The following is a 24,397-nucleotide window of genomic DNA, read 5'->3' on the forward strand; positions in this document are numbered from 1 at the left end:
CTCCTGTCGAGAGTCATGCCAAGGTATTTTGATGTCGTCTCTACTGGTATTACAGCTCCGCCTAGGTAGACAGGAGGGCAGTTACCAGGCCTGAGAGAGAAAGTGGTGGCTGTGGACTTTTCATTATTCACCATCATGTTCCATATCCTCTGCCATTCATTAAGTGTGTCCAATTGGCCTTGCATTACCTGAGGAACGCCCGCTCTTATGACTTTGATTGCAGAGATAGCTTCTCCACATTTAACATGGAACTGCTTGTCTTTTAAATATGAGGCGAGGAATGCATAGTGTGCCTGCGGTTGCTCTTGAGTTTGAGTAGAAGCCCAGGATGCCACACTCTATCAAAAGCCGGCATTTTTCCGGGGTTCCATGACTATTAGCTTCGGGTTTGCCAGGTTTAGGTATCATAACTAATTGAGCCCTTTTCCATTGCGCTGGAAAGTGCCCGAGCTTGAGGCGTCTGTTTAAGAACTTAGTAATAAGTTCGATGCAAACTGGAGGGAGTAGTTTTAACGCAATTGCGTTGATACCATCATCGCCTGAGGCTTTGCCATTTCTCAGCGCCTCAATGCATTCAAACGCTTCCTCCACAAGGACCGGGGGTATTTGGCTGCCGCCTTGATGCTCTCGAGAGAGTAGCTGCTCTACTTCGGCCGTTTCCTCAGGAGTGCATCTGGACAAAGGTGCGAAAACGCCTTTCAGATGATTTGCGAACGCATTGGCCCTGTCCGCCTCGGATCTGCACTAGCTGCCACCTGTGTTTTTAACTGGGACTGCTCTCCTTATTGGCCTTTTAATCTTTTTAGTAACTTGGCATAGGTTGTGGTGGGGGTCACCGGGTTCCAGTTCCTCAAGGAAAGAGTCAAGGGCTCTCCTCCTTAGAATTAAGAACGTCTGCTTTAAAGCCTTGGTGGCTCTATTAAGCGCTGCCTTGTCCCTGTGGTTCATTGAAAAAAAAACAGACACGTCGGAGTCTCCGTTTTTCGTAGAGAAGATATACTTTTTTTTATACATTTCAAAAACTTGCAGTTTTTTTAATTTTTATGGTTGCTGCCTTGTTGCTGCTTATCTATTATTATACTTGTTGTATAGTTGAAGTGTTATTAAGACTTCCTTTTGTACTCTTCGAAGAGCTGAGTACAGTGTCACTGGCCTGTACCCAGGTTGTTACTTTCGTGCTCTTCGAAGAGCTTAGTACTGTGTCACTGGCCTGTACCCAGGTTGTTACTTTCGTGCTCTTCGAAGAGCTGAGTACTGTGTAACAGATCTGTACACAGGTTGTTCCTTTCGTACTCTTCGAAGAGCTGAGTACTGTGTCGCATCATCAACAGACGAGTTAATATAGCCGAGTCCGTCCGTCTGTCTGCATAGGTTCGTCTTTTTGTTGCAGGCAGTAAAAATGTCAGAACCGGCCGGATCGGACAACTATATAATAAAGCTGCCATAGGATCAATCGGTCGCAATTAAGCTTCTTTTATGGAAAACTTTTTGTTTATCAAAATATCTTGACCATATTTATGCAATATATATATGCAAAATCTGATCAACATCGGACAACTGAATCATATAGATGCCATCAGTCGAAAAGTAGGTTCTTGTATGACAAAATATTCTGTTTTCCAAGATAATTTTACTATTCTCTCATATCTGCAAATCTGTAAAGCAACTGTCTACAAGGGTCTTAAATATCCTTTCTTTATCGCTTATTTTATACTTTCTTCCATATTACCTACTTAAAAGTTCAATTCACTTGAGTTCATTATCTAATCGCTCGATCAACGGAAATGGTATTCAAAGCTGACTGGCAAAAAATTTGACAATGTTGGGGGTATTTCTGATAACCGAAGCAGAAGGATATATCACCTTCAATTTTGATTTTACTCACCCTAAGCACGTAGCTCAACTCATTCATAAAACTGCTGTGCAAAGCTGATAAAGAGCTATACCCGATAAGAAATGTATATGTCTATACCTCTAACGTAGATCGTCTGTACTTATTGACCAGACGAACCGACACGCCCGCCAAACGTTATCTTATTTAGTCTGTGAGTAACTAATCACATACGAAGTTTTCAAGCAATTCATATATATTTGTTCAAGATACCAACTTAATAGTAGGCAACGCCAGAGTTGTCGCGAATCCAATCCAGTTGATTGGTGACACGAGTGAAGCCAGATGGATCCCCAGATTGGCAACCACTGCCAGATACCCAGGAGGTAACACCAACCAATTTGGCGCCATCATGGAGCACCAGTGGGCCGCCGGAATCACCCTGGCAGGTGGACTTGCCGTCGGGTGTGGCAACGCACAGAATACCATCGGGCTGGTGGCCATAGGTCTGAGAGCACTGGTTGTTGCTGATGATCTGCAGATCGACGCACTGCAGCCAGTCGGGTAGTGGGCTACCATCATAGGTACCACCCCAGCCGCAGGCAACAGCCCAGGAGCCATCGTACATGTTGTAGCGGTCGTTGAAGCTGGGCAGCTCAACCTTGTTGACCATGCTCCAGAAATCGACATGGGGAGTGTGGATCAGAGCGATGTCATTGCCGTTCTCATTGGGCCATCTGTTATTCTGTCTGAACTCGCCGCTGCCAACAGTGTGGGTGAACTGGGCGTTGGTGCGCCAGGTGGCACCGTAGTAGATGGTCACTGAGCTGGCACCATTGGTGCAGTGAGCAGCAGTCAGCACCCAATCGTGAGCAATGATGGAACCACCGCACCACCAGCCATTGAAGCTCAGGCCAACGGTGTAGGGTGCCTTGCCCTCGTAGGCTGGATAGCCATTGGTGATGCGACTCTCGATCTTAACAGACCTGGGAAGGTCTTTGGGATGGACCTGGTCGACGGTCCCCGCAGAGACGGCAGCGATGGCCAGAGCTAATATTAGAAAAGCTTTCATGTTCAACACACGATTGGTGCCCATTCAGTACCTTAGCACGGCTTTTATATTGTTATCGTATCATATCTTCTTCACTTCGAGAGATAGGAGGCACTCATTAAAATCGAATATGTATATATATATTAATCTATTTGAGCGGTTCGTAGATATCAAGATTTTTAATTGACAGTGCATGCGGCACATGTTGGAGATTGGCAAGTCCTTCTTATAACAATTCTATGCCCCTTTAACCGGTTGCTGAACCCATAGACAAGTAGAGTTCTAAGATGAGCCTCACCCCACCCCCACCAAGGAGAAACGTCATGTACGTAATTCTTAAGTCGAAACTCACAAATCCCCAAAAATATATTGTCCTGTGTGCTTTTAAATGTTTATTATGTTCGCGTTTTCCACTTAGTAGGAGATACCAGTGTTGTCACGAATCCAGTCCAAGTAGCCAGTGACACGGGTGAATCCAGCAGGTTGGCCGGCAGTGCAGCCATCCCCATGGCCGAAGGATGTGATGCCGATAATGCGGTTACCTTCGTGTGTGACCAGAGGGCCGCCAGAATCGCCGCTGCAGGTGGACTTGCCGCCGGATGTGCTGATGCAGATGGTGTTGTCAATCACATAGCCACCTCCATAAACGTTGCGACAGTCGTCATTGCTGATGATCTGGACATCCACGCAGTTCAGATAGGCCTGCATGCCACTGTCGTTCGAGTTATATCCCCAGCCGGAGGCAACAGCCCACCAGCCGTTGTAGTTGTTGTAGCGGTCGTTGTAGCTGGGCAGCTCCACCTTGTTGACCAAACTCCAGAAGTCCACATGGGGTGTGCGGATCAGGGCAATATCATTGTTCAGCTGATCATTGTAGCCGTGATGACGGATCTGGTCGCCCCCGCTGACCCAGTGCGTGTACTGAGCCTCATGACGGAAACTGGCGCCGTAGTAGATGGTCACGCCCGAACCATCCTTGATGCAGTGGCCGGCAGTCAGGACCCAGGTGTTTCCAATGATCGAACCACCGCACCACCAACCGCCATCGAAGCTCAGGCCCACAATGTAGGGCACCTTGCCCTCGTAGGCTGGGTAGCCATTGGTTATGCGTCCTTCAATGGATTGCTTTGGCATGTCCATAACCTTCAGGGGTTTGTTCATGCCGGTTGGCACAGCGGTGGCTGCGGCAACAGCCAAGGCTAGGAATACGAACAGCTTCATTCTCGAATGTTTACTCTGGGTTTTGCAAATATTTTTCCTGCTTTTATACAATTCCATTCTTATCAAAGGGTGCTTGAAGTCACTCTATTCTAATCGCGGCTCATAAATTTTATTCGAGTCTAGTCCTAGTCTGGCCGATAAGAAATAGATGTGGGGCTGCCAACTAATAATAATGTTCGCATCATACGATTTTATTTAAGGTGATTGTGAAATTTATTTGAATTGAATTACCAATATACCCTGTACAGAGCTTATTTTGATTGAAACCTTATAAATATCTTGAAATAGTAAAAAATTTATTAAACCATATCCATAAAGGAGGCCATAATAAATGAAAAACGAAACGGTTCGTATAAAATTAATCCAATTACTTTTTTGGGGGATTCTGAAAAGCTCATCAGGGGTCCTCATCGGGGGTCACCCCTAAAATTAACTACTGTAGCTCTAAAACTATCGAAGATATATGGTATCGCTATTACAGGTGAGGTGGTCAGCGAGGCAACACAAATGTTGCTCGAACTTTAGAAGAAGTGATCAGTGCATTGATCAGTACTCTTCCACTTTTCTATGGCTATCAAAATACAGTCTCTTGCTCATCGTAATATCATTTATTAGAAAGTTTAGTAGTAAGCAACACCAGAGTGTTCGCGAATCCACTCCAACTGATGGGAGACACGAGTGAATCCAGCTGGCTCGCCAGATGTACAACCCTCACTGCCAACGAAAGAGGTAACACCAACCAATTTGGGGTTATCATGGAGCACCAGTGGGCCACCGGAATCACCACTGCAGGTGGACTTGCCGTCGGGTGTGGCAACACAGAGGATTCCATCAGGGAGGTGTCCATAGGTCTCAGCGCACTTGCCATTGCTGATGATCTGCAGATCGACGCACTCCAGCCAGTCGGGCAGTGGGCTACCAGCATAGGTACGACCCCAACCGCAGGTAACAGCCCACCAGTTATCGTACATCTCGTAGCGGTCGTTGAAGCTGGGCAACTCGACCTTGTTGACCATGTGCCAGAAATCGACATGGGGAGTGTGGATCAGAGCGATGTCATTGCCGTTCTCATGGGGCCAGTTATGGTTCTGTCTGAACTCGTGGCTGCCAACATGGTGGGTGAACTTGGCGTTAGTGCGCCAGGTGGCACCGTAGTAGATCGTCACAGAGTTGGCCTGGTGGGTGCAGTGAGCAGCAGTAAGCACCCAGTCGTGAGCAATGATGGAACCACCGCACCACCAGCCATCGAAGCTCAGACCAACGGTGTAGGGAGCCTTGCCCTCGTAGGCTGGATAGCCATTGGTGATACGTCCCTCGATTTTGGTCAACTTGGGTAAGTCCTTGGGATGTACTTGTTTCAAGAACTCCGCAGAGACGGCGGATAGCGCCAAAGCCAATAGAATGAATACTTTCATGTTTTACGATGAACTCATACGGATTCAATTGAAGTAAGTGCTTTTATAGGAAACCCAATTGTACCCCATACGTATGTGAATATGCAAACACACTTAAAATCATGGATAGATAAGCAAATGGCCATCGCACAATCCCCATTTCCATTCTTCAACTTATCTTATATTTTGGCACCCACTCAATAAGCTATCTATAAAAAAAAAGATTGTCTGACCACCAAAAATCGCGAGAACCAATCAAGTTAAAGTTAAATTTTAATAATGAAAGTCCAACTTGTTTAATTAATTTTTTAATACGCAATATGCATATTTCCAACTATTATGTACGGAATATTCATATGCAAAGTTATTTTCGCAGAGCCAAACAAACTAAATAATTCAAGTTGTACAATAAATACAACAGAATTACAGTTTACAAAGCACAGTGCATATACATACATTTTTGATAAATCATTCCTACTCAAGGAAAATATCAGAAACATATTATTTTTTTTTGAAGATAACATAATTATTATTTTAATTTAAGATCTGCCCGCTATTGGGCAATAATTAAATTTTTTTTATGTACGTTGGGTGCGGGTATAATTATATTTAGTGATCTGGTCCATTGGAAGATCTAGCGGGTGCACTCTCTTGAGTCTTCTGGTGGTGTTGCTGTTGTCCAGCAGGCCTACTGCTAGGTTGTTGTTGTGAAGGCGTAGCCTATGCAGGTATCTGCTACTGCTTTTGAAGATCTCCTCACTAACCCATGGGATATTTAGAACATTGTGGATGGAAGCGTTGTCGTGGAAAATATGTGCATTAGAAACGATGCGGATTGCCTTGTTTTGAAATATTTGAATTAATTTTAGGTTGCTTCGACAGGCAGTACCCCATAGCTGAATGCCGTAAGTCCACATCGGTTTAATAATTGCCTTGTAGACAAGGAGCTTTGACCGAGTAGTTAACTTAGATTTGCGGCCAATAAGCCAGTAATAGGACTTCAACTTGTCCTCCGCTTGTTTCCTTTTCTTTAAAAGGTGAGTTCTCCATGTTAACCTCCTGTCGAGAGTCATGCCAAGGTATTTTGATGTCGTCTCTACTGGTATTACAGCTCCGCCTAGGTAGACAGGAGGGCAGTTACCAGGCCTGAGAGAGAAAGTGGTGGCTGTGGACTTTTCATTATTCACCATCATGTTCCATATCCTCTGCCATTCATTAAGTGTGTCCAATTGGCCTTGCATTACCTGAGGAACGCCCGCTCTTATGACTTTGATTGCAGAGATAGCTTCTCCACATTTAACATGGAACTGCTTGTCTTTTAAATATGAGGCGAGGAATGCATAGTGTGCCTGCGGTTGCTCTTGAGTTTGAGTAGAAGCCCAGGATGCCACACTCTATCAAAAGCCGGCATTGTTCCGGGGTTCCATGACTATTAGCTTCGGGTTTGCCAGGTTTAGGTATCATAACTAATTGAGCCCTTTTCCATTGCGCTGGAAAGTGCCCGAGCTTGAGGCGTCTGTTTAAGAACTTAGTAATAAGTTCGATGCAAACTGGAGGGAGTAGTTTTAACGCAATTGCGTTGATACCATCATCGCCTGAGGCTTTGCCATTTCTCAGCGCCTCAATGCATTCAAACGCTTCCTCCACAAGGACCGGGGGTATTTGGCTGCCGCCTTGATGCTCTCGAGAGAGTAGCTGCTCTACTTCGGCCGTTTCCTCAGGAGTGCATCTGGACAAAGGTGCGAAAACGCCTTTCAGATGATTTGCGAACGCATTGGCCCTGTCCGCCTCGGATCTGCACTAGCTGCCACCTGTGTTTTTAACTGGGACTGCTCTCCTTATTGGCCTTTTAATCTTTTTAGTAACTTGGCATAGGTTGTGGTGGGGGTCACCGGGTTCCAGTTCCTCAAGGAAAGAGTCAAGGGCTCTCCTCCTTAGAATTAAGAACGTCTGCTTTAAAGCCTTGGTGGCTCTATTAAGCGCTGCCTTGTCCCTGTGGTTCATTGAAAAAAAAACAGACACGTCGGAGTCTCCGTTTTTCGTAGAGAAGATATACTTTTAACAATTTTTTATACATTTAAAAAACTTGCAGTTTTTTTAATTTTTATGGTTGCTGCCTTGTTGCTGCTTATCTATTATTATACTTGTTGTATAGTTGAAGTGTTATTAAGACTTCCTTTTGTACTCTTCGAAGAGCTGAGTACAGTGTCACTGGCCTGTACCCAGGTTGTTACTTTCGTGCTCTTCGAAGAGCTTAGTACTGTGTCACTGGCCTGTACCCAGGTTGTTACTTTCGTGCTCTTCGAAGAGCTGAGTACTGTGTAACAGATCTGTACACAGGTTGTTCCTTTCGTACTCTTCGAAGAGCTGAGTACTGTGTCGCATCATCAACAGACGAGTTAATATAGCCGAGTCCGTCCGTCTGTCTGCATAGGTTCGTCTTTTTGTTGCAGGCAGTAAAAATGTCAGAACCGGCCGGATCGGACAACTATATAATAAAGCTGCCATAGGATCAATCGGTCGCAATTAAGCTTCTTTTATGGAAAACTTTTTGTTTATCAAAATATCTTGACCATATTTATGCAATATATATATGCAAAATCTGATCAACATCGGACAACTGAATCATATAGATGCCATCAGTCGAAAAGTAGGTTCTTGTATGACAAAATATTCTGTTTTCCAAGATAATTTTACTATTCTCTCATATCTGCAAATCTGTAAAGCAACTGTCTACAAGGGTCTTAAATATCCTTTCTTTATCGCTTATTTTATACTTTCTTCCATATTACCTACTTAAAAGTTCAATTCACTTGAGTTCATTATCTAATCGCTCGATCAACGGAAATGGTATTCAAAGCTGACTGGCAAAAAATTTGACAATGTTGGGGGTATTTCTGATAACCGAAGCAGAAGGATATATCACCTTCAATTTTGATTTTACTCACCCTAAGCACGTAGCTCAACTCATTCATAAAACTGCTGTGCAAAGCTGATAAAGAGCTATACCCGATAAGAAATGTATATGTCTATACCTCTAACGTAGATCGTCTGTACTTATTGACCAGACGAACCGACACGCCCGCCAAACGTTATCTTATTTAGTCTGTGAGTAACTAATCACATACGAAGTTATCAAGCAATTCATATATATTTGTTCAAGATACCAACTTAATAGTAGGCAACGCCAGAGTTGTCGCGAATCCAATCCAGTTGATTGGTGACACGAGTGAAGCCAGATGGATCCCCAGATTGGCAACCACTGCCAGATACCCAGGAGGTAACACCAACCAATTTGGCGCCATCATGGAGCACCAGTGGGCCGCCGGAATCACCCTGGCAGGTGGACTTGCCGTCGGGTGTGGCAACGCACAGAATACCATCGGGCTGGTGGCCATAGGTCTGAGAGCACTGGTTGTTGCTGATGATCTGCAGATCGACGCACTGCAGCCAGTCGGGTAGTGGGCTACCATCATAGGTACCACCCCAGCCGCAGGCAACAGCCCAGGAGCCATCGTACATGTTGTAGCGGTCGTTGAAGCTGGGCAGCTCAACCTTGTTGACCATGCTCCAGAAATCGACATGGGGAGTGTGGATCAGAGCGATGTCATTGCCGTTCTCATTGGGCCATCTGTTATTCTGTCTGAACTCGCCGCTGCCAACAGTGTGGGTGAACTGGGCGTTGGTGCGCCAGGTGGCACCGTAGTAGATGGTCACTGAGCTGGCACCATTGGTGCAGTGAGCAGCAGTCAGCACCCAATCGTGAGCAATGATGGAACCACCGCACCACCAGCCATTGAAGCTCAGGCCAACGGTGTAGGGTGCCTTGCCCTCGTAGGCTGGATAGCCATTGGTGATGCGACTCTCGATCTTAACAGACCTGGGAAGGTCTTTGGGATGGACCTGGTCGACGGTCCCCGCAGAGACGGCAGCGATGGCCAGAGCTAATATTAGAAAAGCTTTCATGTTCAACACACGATTGGTGCCCATTCAGTACCTTAGCACGGCTTTTATATTGTTATCGTATCATATCTTCTTCACTTCGAGAGATAGGAGGCACTCATTAAAATCGAATATGTATATATATATTAATCTATTTGAGCGGTTCGTAGATAACAAGATTTTTAATTGACAGTGCATGCGGCACATGTTGGAGATTGGCAAGTCCTTCTTATAACAATTCTATGCCCCTTTAACCGGTTGCTGAACCCATAGACAAGTAGAGTTCTAAGATGAGCCTCACCCCACCCCCACCAAGGAGAAACGTCATGTACGTAATTCTTAAGTCGAAACTCACAAATCCCCAAAAATATATTGTCCTGTGTGCTTTTAAATGTTTATTATGTTCGCGTTTTCCACTTAGTAGGAGATACCAGTGTTGTCACGAATCCAGTCCAAGTAGCCAGTGACACGGGTGAATCCAGCAGGTTGGCCGGCAGTGCAGCCATCCCCATGGCCGAAGGATGTGATGCCGATAATGCGGTTACCTTCGTGTGTGACCAGAGGGCCGCCAGAATCGCCGCTGCAGGTGGACTTGCCGCCGGATGTGCTGATGCAGATGGTGTTGTCAATCACATAGCCACCTCCATAAACGTTGCGACAGTCGTCATTGCTGATGATCTGGACATCCACGCAGTTCAGATAGGCCTGCATGCCACTGTCGTTCGAGTTATATCCCCAGCCGGAGGCAACAGCCCACCAGCCGTTGTAGTTGTTGTAGCGGTCGTTGTAGCTGGGCAGCTCCACCTTGTTGACCAAACTCCAGAAGTCCACATGGGGTGTGCGGATCAGGGCAATATCATTGTTCAGCTGATCATTGTAGCCGTGATGACGGATCTGGTCGCCCCCGCTGACCCAGTGCGTGTACTGAGCCTCATGACGGAAACTGGCGCCGTAGTAGATGGTCACGCCCGAACCATCCTTGATGCAGTGGCCGGCAGTCAGGACCCAGGTGTTTCCAATGATCGAACCACCGCACCACCAACCGCCATCGAAGCTCAGGCCCACAATGTAGGGCACCTTGCCCTCGTAGGCTGGGTAGCCATTGGTTATGCGTCCTTCAATGGATTGCTTTGGCATGTCCATAACCTTCAGGGGTTTGTTCATGCCGGTTGGCACAGCGGTGGCTGCGGCAACAGCCAAGGCTAGGAATACGAACAGCTTCATTCTCGAATGTTTACTCTGGGTTTTGCAAATATTTTTCCTGCTTTTATACAATTCCATTCTTATCAAAGGGTGCTTGAAGTCACTCTATTCTAATCGCGGCTCATAAATTTTATTCGAGTCTAGTCCTAGTCTGGCCGATAAGAAATAGATGTGGGGCTGCCAACTAATAATAATGTTCGCATCATACGATTTTATTTAAGGTGATTGTGAAATTTATTTGAATTGAATTACCAATATACCCTGTACAGAGCTTATTTTGATTGAAACCTTATAAATATCTTGAAATAGTAAAAAAATTATTAAACCATATCCATAAAGGAGGCCATAATAAATGAAAAACGAAACGGTTCGTATAAAATTAATCCAATTACTTTTTTGTTGTATTAGCTTGTATTAGTTGCCCATTTAAAATCTAACAATCTTTTTTATTTCCGATGCCAAATTCACGCTACTTTACAGAGTGTCTGCTTTGTCGAATACAAAACCGTATTCAAATTTGCTTTAAGCATAAAATATGGCAAATTGTAAAGTTTCAACAGGAAGTTGTGTTGGCCTGCTGTTATAAATTTTAGAGGCAATTTAGATGCAGAATCAATCTAAATGACGAACGAAGATCGAAATGGAATCGAACATGAAGATCGGTTCAGTTTTGATAAAAAGATGTGAGTTTAAAGCGCATAAAGGAATTTATTGGGTTTGTGCAATGTCTGTCTTGCTGTCCGATCATTAGTCAATTGACTTGCAATTCTTATAGCCCTGAAGCTGGAGACCTTAGACTTGGAATATATACTCGCATCTAACCGGTTCAGATAATATCTTCTTCTTTTTAGACACACCCACAAGGAAAGCCGTGACCTTCTGTAAAGATCGGTCCGAACTTCGGAAAAATCGTGGTCCGATGTTGATATATTTTATTCACATATATATAAGACGCGTAGTCAAAGAAATTAATTCCAGATTTGCTAAGATTTCTAGAAAAACAAAAGGTGCTATAAGAACTTAACTTTTGAGCGATTATTCCTATTTGATATAGAGGTCCAATGCGGCAATTCCACCTTCAATAAAAATATGGTAACTAGAGACTGAGAGTCTCATTTGCATAGAAGCAGAAAGATGGACGGACGGACAGATTGCATGGCTTTATCAACTCGGGCGTTAATATTGATCAAGAATATATGTATATACAGTATGGGGTCGCAGTTATGTTATTCTGTGCCTAAAAAGATTTAATAATAATTCTTCAGTTAAGTTTAAGTTCCGAAATTAATAGTAAATGCTCTTCTCAGACTAAAGGCTTCCATAGCTTTGTCAAATCTGACCCGAGCAAAGATCAATTCTCGTAAATGCAGAGCAGATACCCTGTTTACTATCATAACTATAAAGTACAACATAAAAAATAATGCATAAAATGGCTCGATAATATTATTTCCTTATTCAAATAACAATTTTTTCATTAATAGAAAGTGTAAATAAAATTCGTTCAATTGGTATAATTTTACGAAAAACCCAAAACATTATCGAATGATATGAACAATATTTTCAGTGGACAGGCCCACATCTAGACCCCTTACTTATCGGCCAGACTAGGACTAGACGCAAAACAAATTTATGAGCCGCGATTAGAGTAGTGTGACTTGGAGTCCCCTTTGATAAGATTCGAATTGTATAAAAGCAGAAAAAATATTTGCAAAATCCAGAGTAAACATTCGAGAATGAAACTATTCGTATTCCTGGCCTTGGCTGTTGCCGCAGCCACCGCTGTGCCAACCGGCATGAACAAACCCCTGAAGGTTATGGACATGCCAAAGCAATCCATTGAAGGACGCATAACCAATGGCTACCCAGCCTACGAGGGCAAGGTGCCCTACATTGTGGGCCTGAGCTTCGATGGCGGTTGGTGGTGCGGTGGTTCGATCATTGGAAACACCTGGGTCCTGACTGCCGGCCACTGCATCAAGGATGGTTCGGGCGTGACCATCTACTACGGCGCCAGTTTCCGTCATGAGGCTCAGTACACGCACTGGGTCAGCGGGGGCGACCAGATCCGTCATCACGGCTACAATGATCAGCTGAACAATGATATTGCCCTGATCCGCACACCCCATGTGGACTTCTGGAGTTTGGTCAACAAGGTGGAGCTGCCCAGCTACAACGACCGCTACAACAACTACAACGGCTGGTGGGCTGTTGCCTCCGGCTGGGGATATAACTCGAACGACAGTGGCATGCAGGCCTATCTGAACTGCGTGGATGTCCAGATCATCAGCAATGACCAGTGTCGCAACGTTTACGGCGGTGGCTATGTGATTGACAACACCATCTGCATCAGCACATCCGGCGGCAAGTCCACCTGCAGCGGCGATTCTGGCGGCCCTCTGGTCACACACGAAGGTAACCGCATTATCGGCATCACATCCTTCGGCCATTGGGATGGCTGCACTGCCGGCCAACCTGCTGGCTTCACCCGTGTCACTGGCTACTTGGACTGGATTCGTGACAACACTGGTATCTCCTACTAAATGGAAATCACGCAAATAAAATAAATTAAAGGCACGCAAGATTTTTTGGGGGATTCTGAAAAGCTCATCAGGGGTCCTCATCGGGGGTCACCCCCAAAATTAACGACTGTAGATCTAAAACTATGGAAGAGGAAGGTTACGATATTAAAGGGGCGAGGGTCAGCGAGGCAACACAAATGTTGCTCGAACTTAAGAAGAACACATGAAGAAGTGATCAGTAAATTGAAACTTTGACTTTTCCATGCTTATGAAAATACAGTCTCTTGCTCATCGTAATATCATTTATTAGAAAGTTTAGTAGTAAGCAACACCAGAGTTGTCGCGAATCCACTCCAACTGATGGGTGACACGAGTGAATCCAGCTGGGGCGCCAGATGTGCAACCAGCACTGCTACCGAAAGAGGTAACACCAACCAATCTGTCGCCGTTATGGAGGACCAATGGACCACCAGAGTCACCGCTGCAGGTGGACTTGCCGTCGGGTGTGGCAACACAGAGGATTCCATCAGGGAGGTGTCCATAGGACTCAGAGCACTTGCTATTGCTGATGATCTGCAGATCGACGCACTGCAGCCAGTCGGGCAGTGGGCTACCATCATAGGTACCACCCCAGCCGCAGGCAACAGCCCAGGAGTTATCGTACATGTTGTAGCGGTCGTTGAAGCTGGGCAGCTCGACCTTGTTGACCATGTGCCAGAAATCGACATGAGGAGTGCGGATCAGAGCGATGTCATTGCCGTTCTCATGGGGCCAGTTGTGGTTCTGTCTGAACTCGTGGCTGCCAACATGGTGGGTAAACTGGGCGTTGGTGCGCCAGGTGGCACCGTAGTAGACGGTCACTGAGCTGGCATCGTGCGTGCAGTGAGCAGCAGTCAGCACCCAGTCGTGAGCAATAATGGAACCACCGCACCACCAGCCACCGGCGTCGCTACTGAAGCCCAGGCCAACCGTGTAGGGAGCCTTACCCTCGTACGCGGGATAGCCGTTAGTGATGCGTCCCTCGATCTTGGTCGACCTGGGAAAGTCCTTGGGATGTTCTTGTTTCAAGAACTCCGCAGAGACGGCGGATAGCGCCAAAGCCAATAGAATGAATACTTTCATGTTTTACGATGAACTCATACGGATTCAATTGAAGTAAGGGCTTTTATAGGAAACCCAATTGTACCCCATACGTATGTGAATAGGCAAACACACTTAAAATCATGGATAGATAAGCAAATGGCAATCGCACAATCCCCATTTCCATTCTTCAACTTATCTTATAATTTGGCACCCACTCAATAAGCTATCTATAAAGAAAGAGATTGTCTGACCACCAAAAATCGCGTGAACCAATCAAGTTAAAGTTAAATTTTAAAAATGAAAGTCCAACTTGTTTAATTAATTTTTTTATTACGCAATATGCATATTTTCAACTATTATTTACGGAATATTCATATGCAATGTTATTTTCGCCAAACAGAGCCAAACAAACTAAATAATTCAAGTTGTACAATAAATACAACAGAATTACATTTTACAAAGCACAGTGCATATACATACATTTTTGATAAATCATTCCTACTCAAGGAAAATATCAGAAACATATTATTTTTTTTTGAAGATAACATAATTATTATTTTAATTTAAGATCTGCCCGCTATTGGGCAATAATTAAATTTTTTTTATGTACGTTGGGTGCGGGTATAATTATATTTAGTGATCTGGTCCATTGGAAGATCTAGCGGGTGCACTCTCTTGAGTCTTCTGGTGGTGTTGCTGTTGTCCAGCAGGCCTACTGCTAGGTTGTTGTTGTGAAGGCGTAGCCTATGCAGGTATCTGCTACTGCTTTTGAAGATCTCCTCACTAACCCATGGGATCTTTAGAACATTGTGGATGGAAGCGTTGTCGTGGAAAATATGTGCATTAGAAACGATGCGGATTGCCTTGTTTTGAAATATTTGAATTAATTTTAGGTTGCTTCGACAGGCAGTACCCCATAGCTGAATGCCGTAAGTCCACATCGGTTTAATAATTGCCTTGTAGACAAGGAGCTTTGACCGAGTAGTTAACTTAGATTTGCGGCCAATAAGCCAGTAATAGGACTTCAACTTGTCCTCCGCTTGTTTCCTTTTCTTTAAAAGGTGAGTTCTCCATGTTAACCTCCTGTCGAGAGTCATGCCAAGGTATTTTGATGTCGTCTCTACTGGTATTACAGCTCCGCCTAGGTAGACAGGAGGGCAGTTACCAGGCCTGAGAGAGAAAGTGGTGGCTGTGGACTTTTCATTATTCACCATCATGTTCCATATCCTCTGCCATTCATTAAGTGTGTCCAATTGGCCTTGCATTACCTGAGGAACGCCCGCTCTTATGACTTTGATTGCAGAGATAGCTTCTCCACATTTAACATGGAACTGCTTGTCTTTTAAATATGAGGCGAGGAATGCATAGTGTGCCTGCGGTTGCTCTTGAGTTTGAGTAGAAGCCCAGGATGCCACACTCTATCAAAAGCCGGCATTGTTCCGGGGTTCCATGACTATTAGCTTCGGGTTTGCCAGGTTTAGGTATCATAACTAATTGAGCCCTTTTCCATTGCGCTGGAAAGTGCCCGAGCTTGAGGCGTCTGTTTAAGAACTTAGTAATAAGTTCGATGCAAACTGGAGGGAGTAGTTTTAACGCAATTGCGTTGATACCATCATCGCCTGAGGCTTTGCCATTTCTCAGCGCCTCAATGCATTCAAACGCTTCCTCCACAAGGACCGGGGGTATTTGGCTGCCGCCTTGATGCTCTCGAGAGAGTAGCTGCTCTACTTCGGCCGTTTCCTCAGGAGTGCATCTGGACAAAGGTGCGAAAACGCCTTTCAGATGATTTGCGAACGCATTGGCCCTGTCCGCCTCGGATCTGCACTAGCTGCCACCTGTGTTTTTAACTGGGACTGCTCTCCTTATTGGCCTCTTAATCTTTTTAGTAACTTGCCATAGGTTGTGGTGGGGGTCACCGGGTTCCAGTTCCTCAAAGAAAGAGTCAAAAGCTCTCTTCCTTAGAATTTAGAGCGTCTGCTTTAAAGCCTTGGTGGCTCTATTCAGCGCTGCCTTGTCCCTGGGGTTCCTTGAAGAAAACCAGACACGCCTGAGTCTCCGTTTTTCGTGGAGAAGCTCAGCAATCTGGGGCTCCAAAGATGGATTCCTCTGTCTGTTATTTTTTGTTGTGAGTATTTTTAGTTTACGTGTCAATGGCAGTCTCAACGTCAGGAAAGCGGTTCAACACCGGGTTTGGGTTGGTGTTGCTAGCCAGCAACAGAACTATAATGATCAGCTAAACAATGATATTGCCCTGATCCGCACACCCCATGTGGACTTCTGGAGTTTGGTCAACAAGGTGGAGCTGCCCAGCTACAACGACTGCTACAACAACTACAACGGCTGGTGGGCTGTTGCCTCCTGCTGGGGATATAACTCGAACGACAGTGGCATGCAGGCCTATCTGAACTGCGTGGATATCCAGATCATCAGCAATGACGAGTGTCGCGGCGTTTTCAACAATAGATATGTGATTGACAACACCATCTGGATGAAGAAAAGCTGACCAGGGGTCGTCATCGGGGGTCACACCAAATTTATCTACTGTAGCTCTAAAACTATGGAAGATATATGGTTTCGTTTTTAAAGGGGCGAGGGTCAGCGAGGCGAAAACATTGTTGTTCGAACTTTAGAAGAAGTGATCAGTAAATTGAAACTTCGACTTTTCCATGCTTATCAAAATACCAATTCTTGCTCATTGTAATATCATTTATTAGAAAGTTTAGTAGTAAGCAACACCAGAGTTGTCGCGAATCCACTCCAACTGATGGGTGACACGAGTGAATCCATCTGGGGCGCCAGATGAGCAATCTCCACTGGTAACGAAAGAGGCAACACCAACCAATTTGTGGCCGTTATGGAGGACCAATGCACTACCAGAGTCACCGCTGCAGGTGGACTTTCCGTCGGTTGTGGAAACACAGAGGATGCCATCATTGAGGCCTCCATAGCTTTGGGAGCACTTGCTATTGCTGATGATCTGCTGATCGACGCACCGCAGCCAGTCGGGCAGTGGGCTACCAGTATAGGTACCACCCCAGCCGCAGGTAACAGCCCAGGAGTTATCGTACATGTCGTAGCGGTCGTTGAAGCTGGGCAGCTCCACCTTGTTGACCGTGTGCCCGAAATCGACATGGGGAGTGCGGATCAGAGCGATGTCATTGCCGTTCTCATGGGGCCAGTTGTGGTTCTGTCTGAACTCGCTGCTGCCAACATGGTGGGTAAACTGGGCTTTAGTGCGCCAGGTGGCACCGTAGTAGATGGTCACTGAGCTGGCATCGTGCGTGCAGTGAGCAGCAGTCAGCACCCAGTCGTGAGCAATGATGGAACCACTGCACCACCATTCACCATTGAAGCTCAGGCCAACGGCGTAGGGAGCCTTGCCCTCGGTGGCTGGATAGCCATTGACGATACGTCCCTCGATTTTGGTCGACTTGGGTAAGTCCTTGGGATGTACTTGTTTCAAGAACTCCGCAGAGACGGCGGATAGCGCCAAAGCCAATAGAATGAATACTTTCATGTTTTACGATGAACTCATACGGATTCAATTGAAGTAAGGGCTTTTATAGGAAACCCAATTGTTCCACATACGTATGTGAATATGCAAACACACTTAAAATCATGGACAGATAAGCCAATGGCTGTCGCACAATCCCCATTTCCATTCTTCAACTTATCTTATATTTTGGCACCCACTCAATAAGCTATCTATAAAGAAAAAGATTGTCTGACCACCAATAATCGCGAGAACCAATCAAGTAAAAGTTAAATTTTAAAAATGTAAGTCCAACATGTTTAACTTATTTTTTAATACGCAATATGCATATTTTCAACTATTATGTATGGAATATTCATATGCAAAGTTATTTTCGCAGAGGCAAACAACTAAATAATTATTAGCAAAAACTAATAATTTAGTTGTACTATAAATACAACAGAATTATATTTTTAAAAGCACAGTGCACTAAAATACATTTTTGTTAAATCATTCCTATTTAAGGGAAATATCAGAAACACATTTTTCTTGAAATTCATAGGGCGCCACTTGATAGCGCCATCTGTTGGAAAGTAATTTATCTTCACACGCCCAACAGTTCTCGGGCTATGTTAATAGAAGCGAATAAACAGCTGATAGCAAGGCACGCTGCCGGCCCATGTAAAGTTAACTGTTACAAAATCCAAATTCCGAATTTTTTATTTTTTTTTGAGGCAAAATAGAAAACAATTTGTTATTGATTCCTTATTAAATAAATATATCATTTGATCTGCTGAATATGATTTGAAAAATCTAATATCCAGAGTATCTGGAAATAGGTAGAAAAATATTATTAAATCTGCAGAAAGAAGGCAAGGAAGGTATCCATTATATATCCTTTGCAACGTTTGAAAACGAATCGGTTCAAATCTAATTAATCCAATTACTTTTTAAGGATTAGTTGCCCCTTTGAACTGAAACAGTTACAATAATGTTTTGGTTCCAAATATGAACCGAACCACTGATTCTTTCTTGTCTGACATTTATCTACTACGGCGCCAGTTTCTGTCATGAGGCTGAGTACACGCACTGGGTCAGCGGCAATGACCAGATCCATTATCAGAACTATAATTTTTTTATTATTATTTTTTTTTAATGGCATGAGAAAAACCATTTTATTTAAAATCTGTCTTGCTTTGACAATTATTAAATTTGTTCGTGGATACTCAGCAGGGTGTGTTTCATTTGTAGTAATTTCTCATTGTAAACAATGTGGCGGGTGCGGGTATAATTAGATTAAGTGATCTGGTACATTGGAAGATCCAGCGGTTGCGCTCTCTTGAGTCTTCTGGTGGTGTTGCTGGAAAATATGTGCATTGGAAACGATGCGGATTGCCTTGTTTTGAAATATTAGAATTAATTTTAGGTTGCTTCGAATGGCAGTAGCCCATAGCTGAATGCCGTAAGTCCACATCGGTTTAATAATTGCCTTGTAGACAAGGAGCTTTGACCGAGTAGTTAACTTAGATTTGCGGCCAATAAGCCAGTAATAGGACTTCAACTTGTCCTCCGCTTGTTTCCTTTTCTTTAAAAGGTGAGTTCTCCATGTTAACCTCCTGTCGAGAGTCATGCCAAGGTATTTTGATGTCGTCTCTACTGGTATTACAGCTCCGCCTAGGTAGACAGGAGGGCAGTTACCAGGCCTGCGAGAGAAAGTGTGGACTTTTCATTATTCACTATCATGTTCCATATCCTCTGCCATTCATTAAGTGTGTCCAATTGGCCTTGCATTACCTGAGGAACGCCCGCTCTTATGACCTTAATTGCAGAGATAGCTTCTCCACATTTAACATGGAACTGCTTGTCTTTTAAATATGAGGCGAGGAATGCATAGTGTGCCTGCGGTTGCTCTTGATTTTGAGTAGAAACCCAGGATGCCACACTCTATCAAATGCCTGCTTAACATCAAGCATTACGGCGCAGCAGTATTTTCTTTCACACGCTTTCCAGAATTTTGGAGAGTATTGTTAGCAAGCTGATCGGACGGTATGAGGCGAGATTAGCTTCGGGTTTGCCAGGTTTAAGTATTATTACTAGTGCCCGAGATCGAGGCGTCTGTTGAAGAGCTTAGTAATAAGTTCGATGCAAACTGGAGAGAGTAGTTTTAACGCAATTGCGTTGATAGCATCATCGCCTGAGGCTTTGCCATTTCTCAGCGCCTCAATGCATTCAAACGCTTCCTCCACAAGGACCGGGGGTATTTGGCTGCTGCCTTGATGCTCTCGAGACAGTAGCTGCTCTACTTCGGCCGTTTCCTCAGGAGTGCATCTGGACAAAGGTGCGAAAACGCCTTTCAGATGATTTGCGAACGCATTGGCCCTGTCCGCCTCGGATCTGCACTAGCTGCCACCTGTGTTTTTAACTGGGACTGCTCTCCTTATTGGCCTCTTAATCTTTTTAGTAACTTGCCATAGGTTGTGGTGGGGGTCACCGGGTTCCAGTTCCTCAAAGAAAGAGTCAAAAGCTCTCCTCCTTAGAATTTAGAGCTTCTGCTTTAAAGCCTTGGTGGCTCTATTCAGCGCTGCCTTGTCCCTGGGGTTCCTTGAAGAAAACCAGACACGCCTGAGTCTCCGTTTTTCGTGGAGAAGCTCAGCAATCTGGGGCTCCAAAGATGGATTCCTCTGTCTGTTATTTTTTGTTGTGAGTATTTTTAGTTTACGTGTCAATGGCAGTCTCAACGTCAGGAAAGCGGTTCAACACCGGGTTTGGGTTGGTGTTGCTAGCCAGCAACAGAACTATAATGATCAGCTAAACAATGATATTGCCCTGATCCGCACACCCCATGTGGACTTCTGGAGGTTGGTCAACAAGGTGGAGCTGCCCAGCTACAACGACTGCTACAACAACTACAACGGCTGGTGGGCTGTTGCCTCCTGCTGGGGATATAACTCGAACGACAGTGGCATGCAGGCCTATCTGAACTGCGTGGATATCCAGATCATCAGCAATGACGAGTGTCGCGGCGTTTTCAACAATAGATATGTGATTGACAACACCATCTGGATGAAGAAAAGCTGACCAGGGGTCGTCATCGGGGGTCACACCAAATTTATCTACTGTAGCTCTAAAACTATGGAAGATATATGGTTTCGTTTTTAAAGGGGCGAGGGTCAGCGAGGCGAAAACATTGTTGTTCGAACTTTAGAAGAAGTGATCAGTGCATAGATCAGTACACTTCCACTTTTCTATGGCTATCAAAATACAGTCTCTTGCTCATCGTAATATCATTTATTAGAAAGTTTAGTAGTAAGCAACACCAGAGTGTTCGCGAATCCACTCCAACTGATGGCTGACACGAGTGAATCCAGCTGGCTCGCCAGATGTACAACCCTCACTGCCAACGAAAGAGGTAACACCAACCAATTTGGGGTTATCATGGAGCACCAGTGGGCCACCGGAATCACCACTGCAGGTGGACTTGCCGTCGGGTGTGGCAACACAGAGGATTCCATCAGGGAGGTGTCCATAGGTCTCAGCGCACTTGCCATTGCTGATGATCTGCAGATCGACGCACTCCAGCCAGTCGGGCAGTGGGCTACCAGCATAGGTACGACCCCAACCGCAGGTAACAGCCCACCAATTATCGTACATCTCGTAGCGGTCGTTGAAGCTGGGCAACTCGACCTTGTTGACCATGTGCCAGAAATCGACATGGGGAGTGTGGATCAGAGCGATGTCATTGCCGTTCTCATGGGGCCAGTTATGGTTCTGTCTGAACTCGTGGCTGCCAACATGGTGGGTGAACTGGGCGTTAGTGCGCCAGGTGGCACCGTAGTAGATCGTCACAGAGTTGGCCTGGTGGGTGCAGTGAGCAGCAGTAAGCACCCAGTCGTGAGCAATGATGGAACCACCGCACCACCAGCCATCGAAGCTCAGACCAACGGTGTAGGGAGCCTTGCCCTCGTAGGCTGGATAGCCATTGGTGATACGTCCCTCGATTTTGGTCAACTTGGGTAAGTCCTTGGGATGTACTTGTTTCAAGAACTCCGCAGAGACGGCGGATAGCGCCAAAGCCAATAGAATGAATACTTTCATGTTTTACGATGAACTCATACGGATTCAATTGAAGTAAGGGCTTTTATAAGAAACCCAATTGTACCACTTACGTATGTGAATATGCAAACACACTTAAAATCATGGATAGATAAGCAAATGGCCTTCGCACAATCCCTATTTCCATTCTTCAACTTATCTTATATTTTGGCACCCATTCAATAAGCTATCTATAAAGAAAAAGATTGTCTGACCACCAAAAATCGCGAGAACCAATCAAGTAAAAGTTAAATTTTAAAAATGTAAGTCCAACATGTTTAACTTATTTTTTAATACGCAATATGCATATTTTCAACTATTATGTATGGAATATTCATATGCAAAGTTATTTTCGCAGAGGCAAACAACTAAATAATTATTAGCAAAAACTAATAATTTAGTTGTACTATAAATACAACAGAATTATATTTTTAAAAGCACAGTGCACTAAAATACATTTTTGTTAAATCATTCCTATTTAAGGGAAATATCAGAAACACATTTTTCTTGAAATTCATAGGGCGCCACTTGATAGCGCCATCTGTTGGAAAGTAATTTATCTTCACACGCCCAACAGTTCTCGGGCTATGTTAATAGAAGCGAATAAACAGCTGATAGCAAGGCACGCTGCCGGCCCATGTAAAGTTAACTGTTACAAAATCCAAATTCCGAATTTTTTATTTTTTTTTTGAGGCAAAATAGAAAACAATTTGTTATTGATTCATGAACATGATTTGAAAAATCATAATATCGAGAGTATCTTGAAATAGGTAGAAAAATATTATTCCATCTGCAGAAAGAAGGCAATGAAGGTATCCATTATATATCCTTTGCAACGTTTGAAAACGAATCGGTTCAAATCTAATTAATCCAATTACTTTTTAAGTATTAGTTGCCCCTTCAAACTGAAACAGTAACAGAATCAAGATTATGTATTTGTACCAAATATGATCCGAACCACTGATCCTTTCTTGACTGACATCTGCCTTGAGGCTCAGTACATGCACTGAGTCAGCGGCAATGACCAGATCCGTTATCAGAACTATAATGATCAGCTAAACAAACAATGATATTGCCCTGATCCGCACACCCCTTGTGGACTTCTGGAGTTTGGTCAACAAGGTGGTGCTGCCCAACTACAACGACCGCTACAATATCTATGTGACCGACAACACCATCTGCATAAAAATGTATCTACCGTAGCTCTAAAACTATGGAAGATATACGATTTCGCTAAGAAAGGGGCCAGCGAGACGAAAACAGTGTTGTCCGAACTTTAGAAGAAGTGATCAGTACATTGATCAGTACACTTCCACTTTTCCTTGCCTATCAAAATACAGTCTCTTGCTCATCGTAAGTCATTTATTAGAAAGTTTAGTAGTAAGCAACGCCAGAGTTGTCGCGAATCCAATCCAGCTGATTGGTGACTCGAGTGAATCCAGCTGGGGCGCCAGATGTGCAACCAGCACTGCTACCGAAAGAGGTAACACCAACCAGTCTGCCACCGTCATGGAGAACCAAGGGGCCACCGGAATCACCACTGCAGGTGGACTTGCCGTCGGGTGTGGAAACACAGAGGATCCCATCAGGGAGACTTCCATAGCTTTGGGAGCACTGGCCATTGCTGATGATCTGCAGGTCGACGCACTGCAGCCAATCGGGTTGAGAGCCACCATCGGAGGTAATGCCCCAGCCGCAGGCAACAGCCCAGGAGCCATCGTACATGTTGTAGCGGTCGTTGAAGCTGGGCAGCTCAACCTTGTTGACCATGCTCCAGAAATCGACATTGGGAGTGCGGATCAGAGCGATGTCATTGCCGTTCTCGTTGGGCCATTTGTTATTCTGTCTGAACTCGCCGCTGCCAACAGTGTGGGTGAACTGGGCGTTGGTGCGCCAGGTGGCACCGTAGTAGATGGTCACAGAGCTTGCACCGTTGGTGCAGTGAGCAGCAGTCAGCACCCAATCGTGAGCAATGATGGAACCACCGCACCACCAGCCATTGAAGCCAAGGCCAACGGCGTAAGGTGCCTTGCCCTCATAGGCTGGATAGCCATTGGTAATACGTCCCTCTATCTTGGTCGACCTGGGGAAGTCTTTGGGATGTTCTTGTTTCAAGAACTCCGCAGAGACGGCGGATAGCGCCAAAGCCAATAGAATGATTACTTTCACGTTTCACGATGAACTCATACGGATTCAATTAAAGTAAGGTCTTTTATAGGAAACGCACTTATACCGTAAACGTATGCGGATATGCGCACACTTATAAACATGGACAGATAAGCCAATAGTCATTGCACAATCCTCTTTTCAATTTTTAACCTTATCTTATATTTTAGCACCCACTCAATAAGCTATCTATAAAGAAAGAGATTGTCTTACCACCAATAATCGCGAGAAACATTCAAGTAAAAGTTAAATTTTAAAAAGGAAAGTCCAACTTATTTAATTAATTTTTTAATACGCAATATTTTTTTTTTTCTTTTATGTATAAAGTATTCATTTAGTTGCTTAATTAATACAAAAGAAACACATTTTACAAAACACATTGCACTAAAATTCATTTTAGTTAAATCTTTTCGACTTAATGGA

The 24,397-nt window shown here is 44.5% G+C and overlaps 10 protein-coding genes across 10 annotated transcripts; 1 reads left to right on the plus strand and 9 right to left on the minus strand.

Moving 5' to 3' along the window:
* Nucleotides 1-2,069: 2,069 nt before the first annotated feature.
* LOC135433870 (serine protease 1-like) lies at nt 2,070-2,942 on the minus strand. The gene has a single exon (XM_064690154.1). The coding sequence runs from the start codon at nt 2,925-2,927 to the stop codon at nt 2,109-2,111; it is 819 nt and encodes a 272-aa protein (XP_064546224.1). The 5' UTR covers nt 2,928-2,942; the 3' UTR covers nt 2,070-2,108.
* Nucleotides 2,943-3,261: 319 nt separating this feature from the next.
* On the minus strand, nt 3,262-4,133 carry LOC135433871 (serine protease 1-like). Its single transcript, XM_064690155.1, has one exon. The coding sequence runs from the start codon at nt 4,101-4,103 to the stop codon at nt 3,297-3,299; it is 807 nt and encodes a 268-aa protein (XP_064546225.1). The 5' UTR covers nt 4,104-4,133; the 3' UTR covers nt 3,262-3,296.
* Nucleotides 4,134-4,692: 559 nt separating this feature from the next.
* Nucleotides 4,693-5,526, minus strand: LOC135433877 (serine protease 1-like). Its single transcript, XM_064690162.1, has one exon. The coding sequence runs from the start codon at nt 5,516-5,518 to the stop codon at nt 4,724-4,726; it is 795 nt and encodes a 264-aa protein (XP_064546232.1). The 5' UTR covers nt 5,519-5,526; the 3' UTR covers nt 4,693-4,723.
* Nucleotides 5,527-8,629: 3,103 nt separating this feature from the next.
* LOC135433873 (serine protease 1-like) lies at nt 8,630-9,502 on the minus strand. The gene has a single exon (XM_064690158.1). The coding sequence runs from the start codon at nt 9,485-9,487 to the stop codon at nt 8,669-8,671; it is 819 nt and encodes a 272-aa protein (XP_064546228.1). The 5' UTR covers nt 9,488-9,502; the 3' UTR covers nt 8,630-8,668.
* A 321-nt stretch (nt 9,503-9,823) lies between these two features.
* On the minus strand, nt 9,824-10,690 carry LOC135433874 (serine protease 1-like). Its single transcript, XM_064690159.1, has one exon. The coding sequence runs from the start codon at nt 10,661-10,663 to the stop codon at nt 9,857-9,859; it is 807 nt and encodes a 268-aa protein (XP_064546229.1). The 5' UTR covers nt 10,664-10,690; the 3' UTR covers nt 9,824-9,856.
* A 1,679-nt stretch (nt 10,691-12,369) lies between these two features.
* Nucleotides 12,370-13,216, plus strand: LOC135433898 (serine protease 1-like). Its single transcript, XM_064690187.1, has one exon. It carries the CDS (start codon nt 12,376-12,378, stop codon nt 13,180-13,182), a length of 807 nt encoding a protein of 268 aa, XP_064546257.1. The 5' UTR covers nt 12,370-12,375; the 3' UTR covers nt 13,183-13,216.
* Nucleotides 13,217-13,445: 229 nt separating this feature from the next.
* Nucleotides 13,446-14,309, minus strand: LOC135433899 (serine protease 1-like). Its single transcript, XM_064690188.1, has one exon. The coding sequence runs from the start codon at nt 14,281-14,283 to the stop codon at nt 13,477-13,479; it is 807 nt and encodes a 268-aa protein (XP_064546258.1). The 5' UTR covers nt 14,284-14,309; the 3' UTR covers nt 13,446-13,476.
* Nucleotides 14,310-16,855: 2,546 nt separating this feature from the next.
* LOC135433897 (serine protease 1-like) lies at nt 16,856-17,765 on the minus strand. The gene has a single exon (XM_064690185.1). It carries the CDS (start codon nt 17,759-17,761, stop codon nt 16,964-16,966), a length of 798 nt encoding a protein of 265 aa, XP_064546255.1. The 5' UTR covers nt 17,762-17,765; the 3' UTR covers nt 16,856-16,963.
* Nucleotides 17,766-21,016: 3,251 nt separating this feature from the next.
* LOC135433906 (serine protease 1-like) lies at nt 21,017-21,819 on the minus strand. The gene has a single exon (XM_064690197.1). The coding sequence runs from the start codon at nt 21,809-21,811 to the stop codon at nt 21,017-21,019; it is 795 nt and encodes a 264-aa protein (XP_064546267.1). The 5' UTR covers nt 21,812-21,819.
* Nucleotides 21,820-23,162: 1,343 nt separating this feature from the next.
* On the minus strand, nt 23,163-23,980 carry LOC135433863 (serine protease 1-like; the record flags this gene model as incomplete). The annotated part of the gene is made up of 1 exon (XM_064690145.1): nt 23,163-23,980. A coding segment is annotated over one exon (798 nt), but the record flags the coding sequence as incomplete, so codon positions are not given.
* Between the last annotated feature and the right edge of the window lie 417 nt (nt 23,981-24,397).

This window comes from Drosophila montana, unplaced genomic scaffold (genome assembly GCF_035044405.1).
Source record: "Drosophila montana isolate Dmon_TW-CO22-7 unplaced genomic scaffold, ASM3504440v1 contig_3240_1, whole genome shotgun sequence".
In the NCBI taxonomy this organism is placed as follows: Eukaryota; Metazoa; Arthropoda; class Insecta; order Diptera; family Drosophilidae; genus Drosophila; species Drosophila montana.

Excerpts from the sequence above, each read along its gene's own strand:
- LOC135433874 (XM_064690159.1), bottom strand. The coding sequence starts at position 10,663 with ATGAAGCTGTTCGTATTCCTAGCCTTGGCTGTTGCCGCAGCCACCGCT.
- LOC135433870 (XM_064690154.1), bottom strand. The coding sequence starts at position 2,927 with ATGGGCACCAATCGTGTGTTGAACATGAAAGCTTTTCTAATATTAGCT.
- LOC135433899 (XM_064690188.1), bottom strand. The coding sequence starts at position 14,283 with ATGAAAGTATTCATTCTATTGGCTTTGGCGCTATCCGCCGTCTCTGCG.
- LOC135433877 (XM_064690162.1), bottom strand. The coding sequence starts at position 5,518 with ATGAAAGTATTCATTCTATTGGCTTTGGCGCTATCCGCCGTCTCTGCG.
- LOC135433873 (XM_064690158.1), bottom strand. The coding sequence starts at position 9,487 with ATGGGCACCAATCGTGTGTTGAACATGAAAGCTTTTCTAATATTAGCT.
- LOC135433898 (XM_064690187.1), top strand. The coding sequence starts at position 12,376 with ATGAAACTATTCGTATTCCTGGCCTTGGCTGTTGCCGCAGCCACCGCT.
- LOC135433871 (XM_064690155.1), bottom strand. The coding sequence starts at position 4,103 with ATGAAGCTGTTCGTATTCCTAGCCTTGGCTGTTGCCGCAGCCACCGCT.
- LOC135433897 (XM_064690185.1), bottom strand. The coding sequence starts at position 17,761 with ATGAAAGTATTCATTCTATTGGCTTTGGCGCTATCCGCCGTCTCTGCG.
- LOC135433906 (XM_064690197.1), bottom strand. The coding sequence starts at position 21,811 with ATGAAAGTATTCATTCTATTGGCTTTGGCGCTATCCGCCGTCTCTGCG.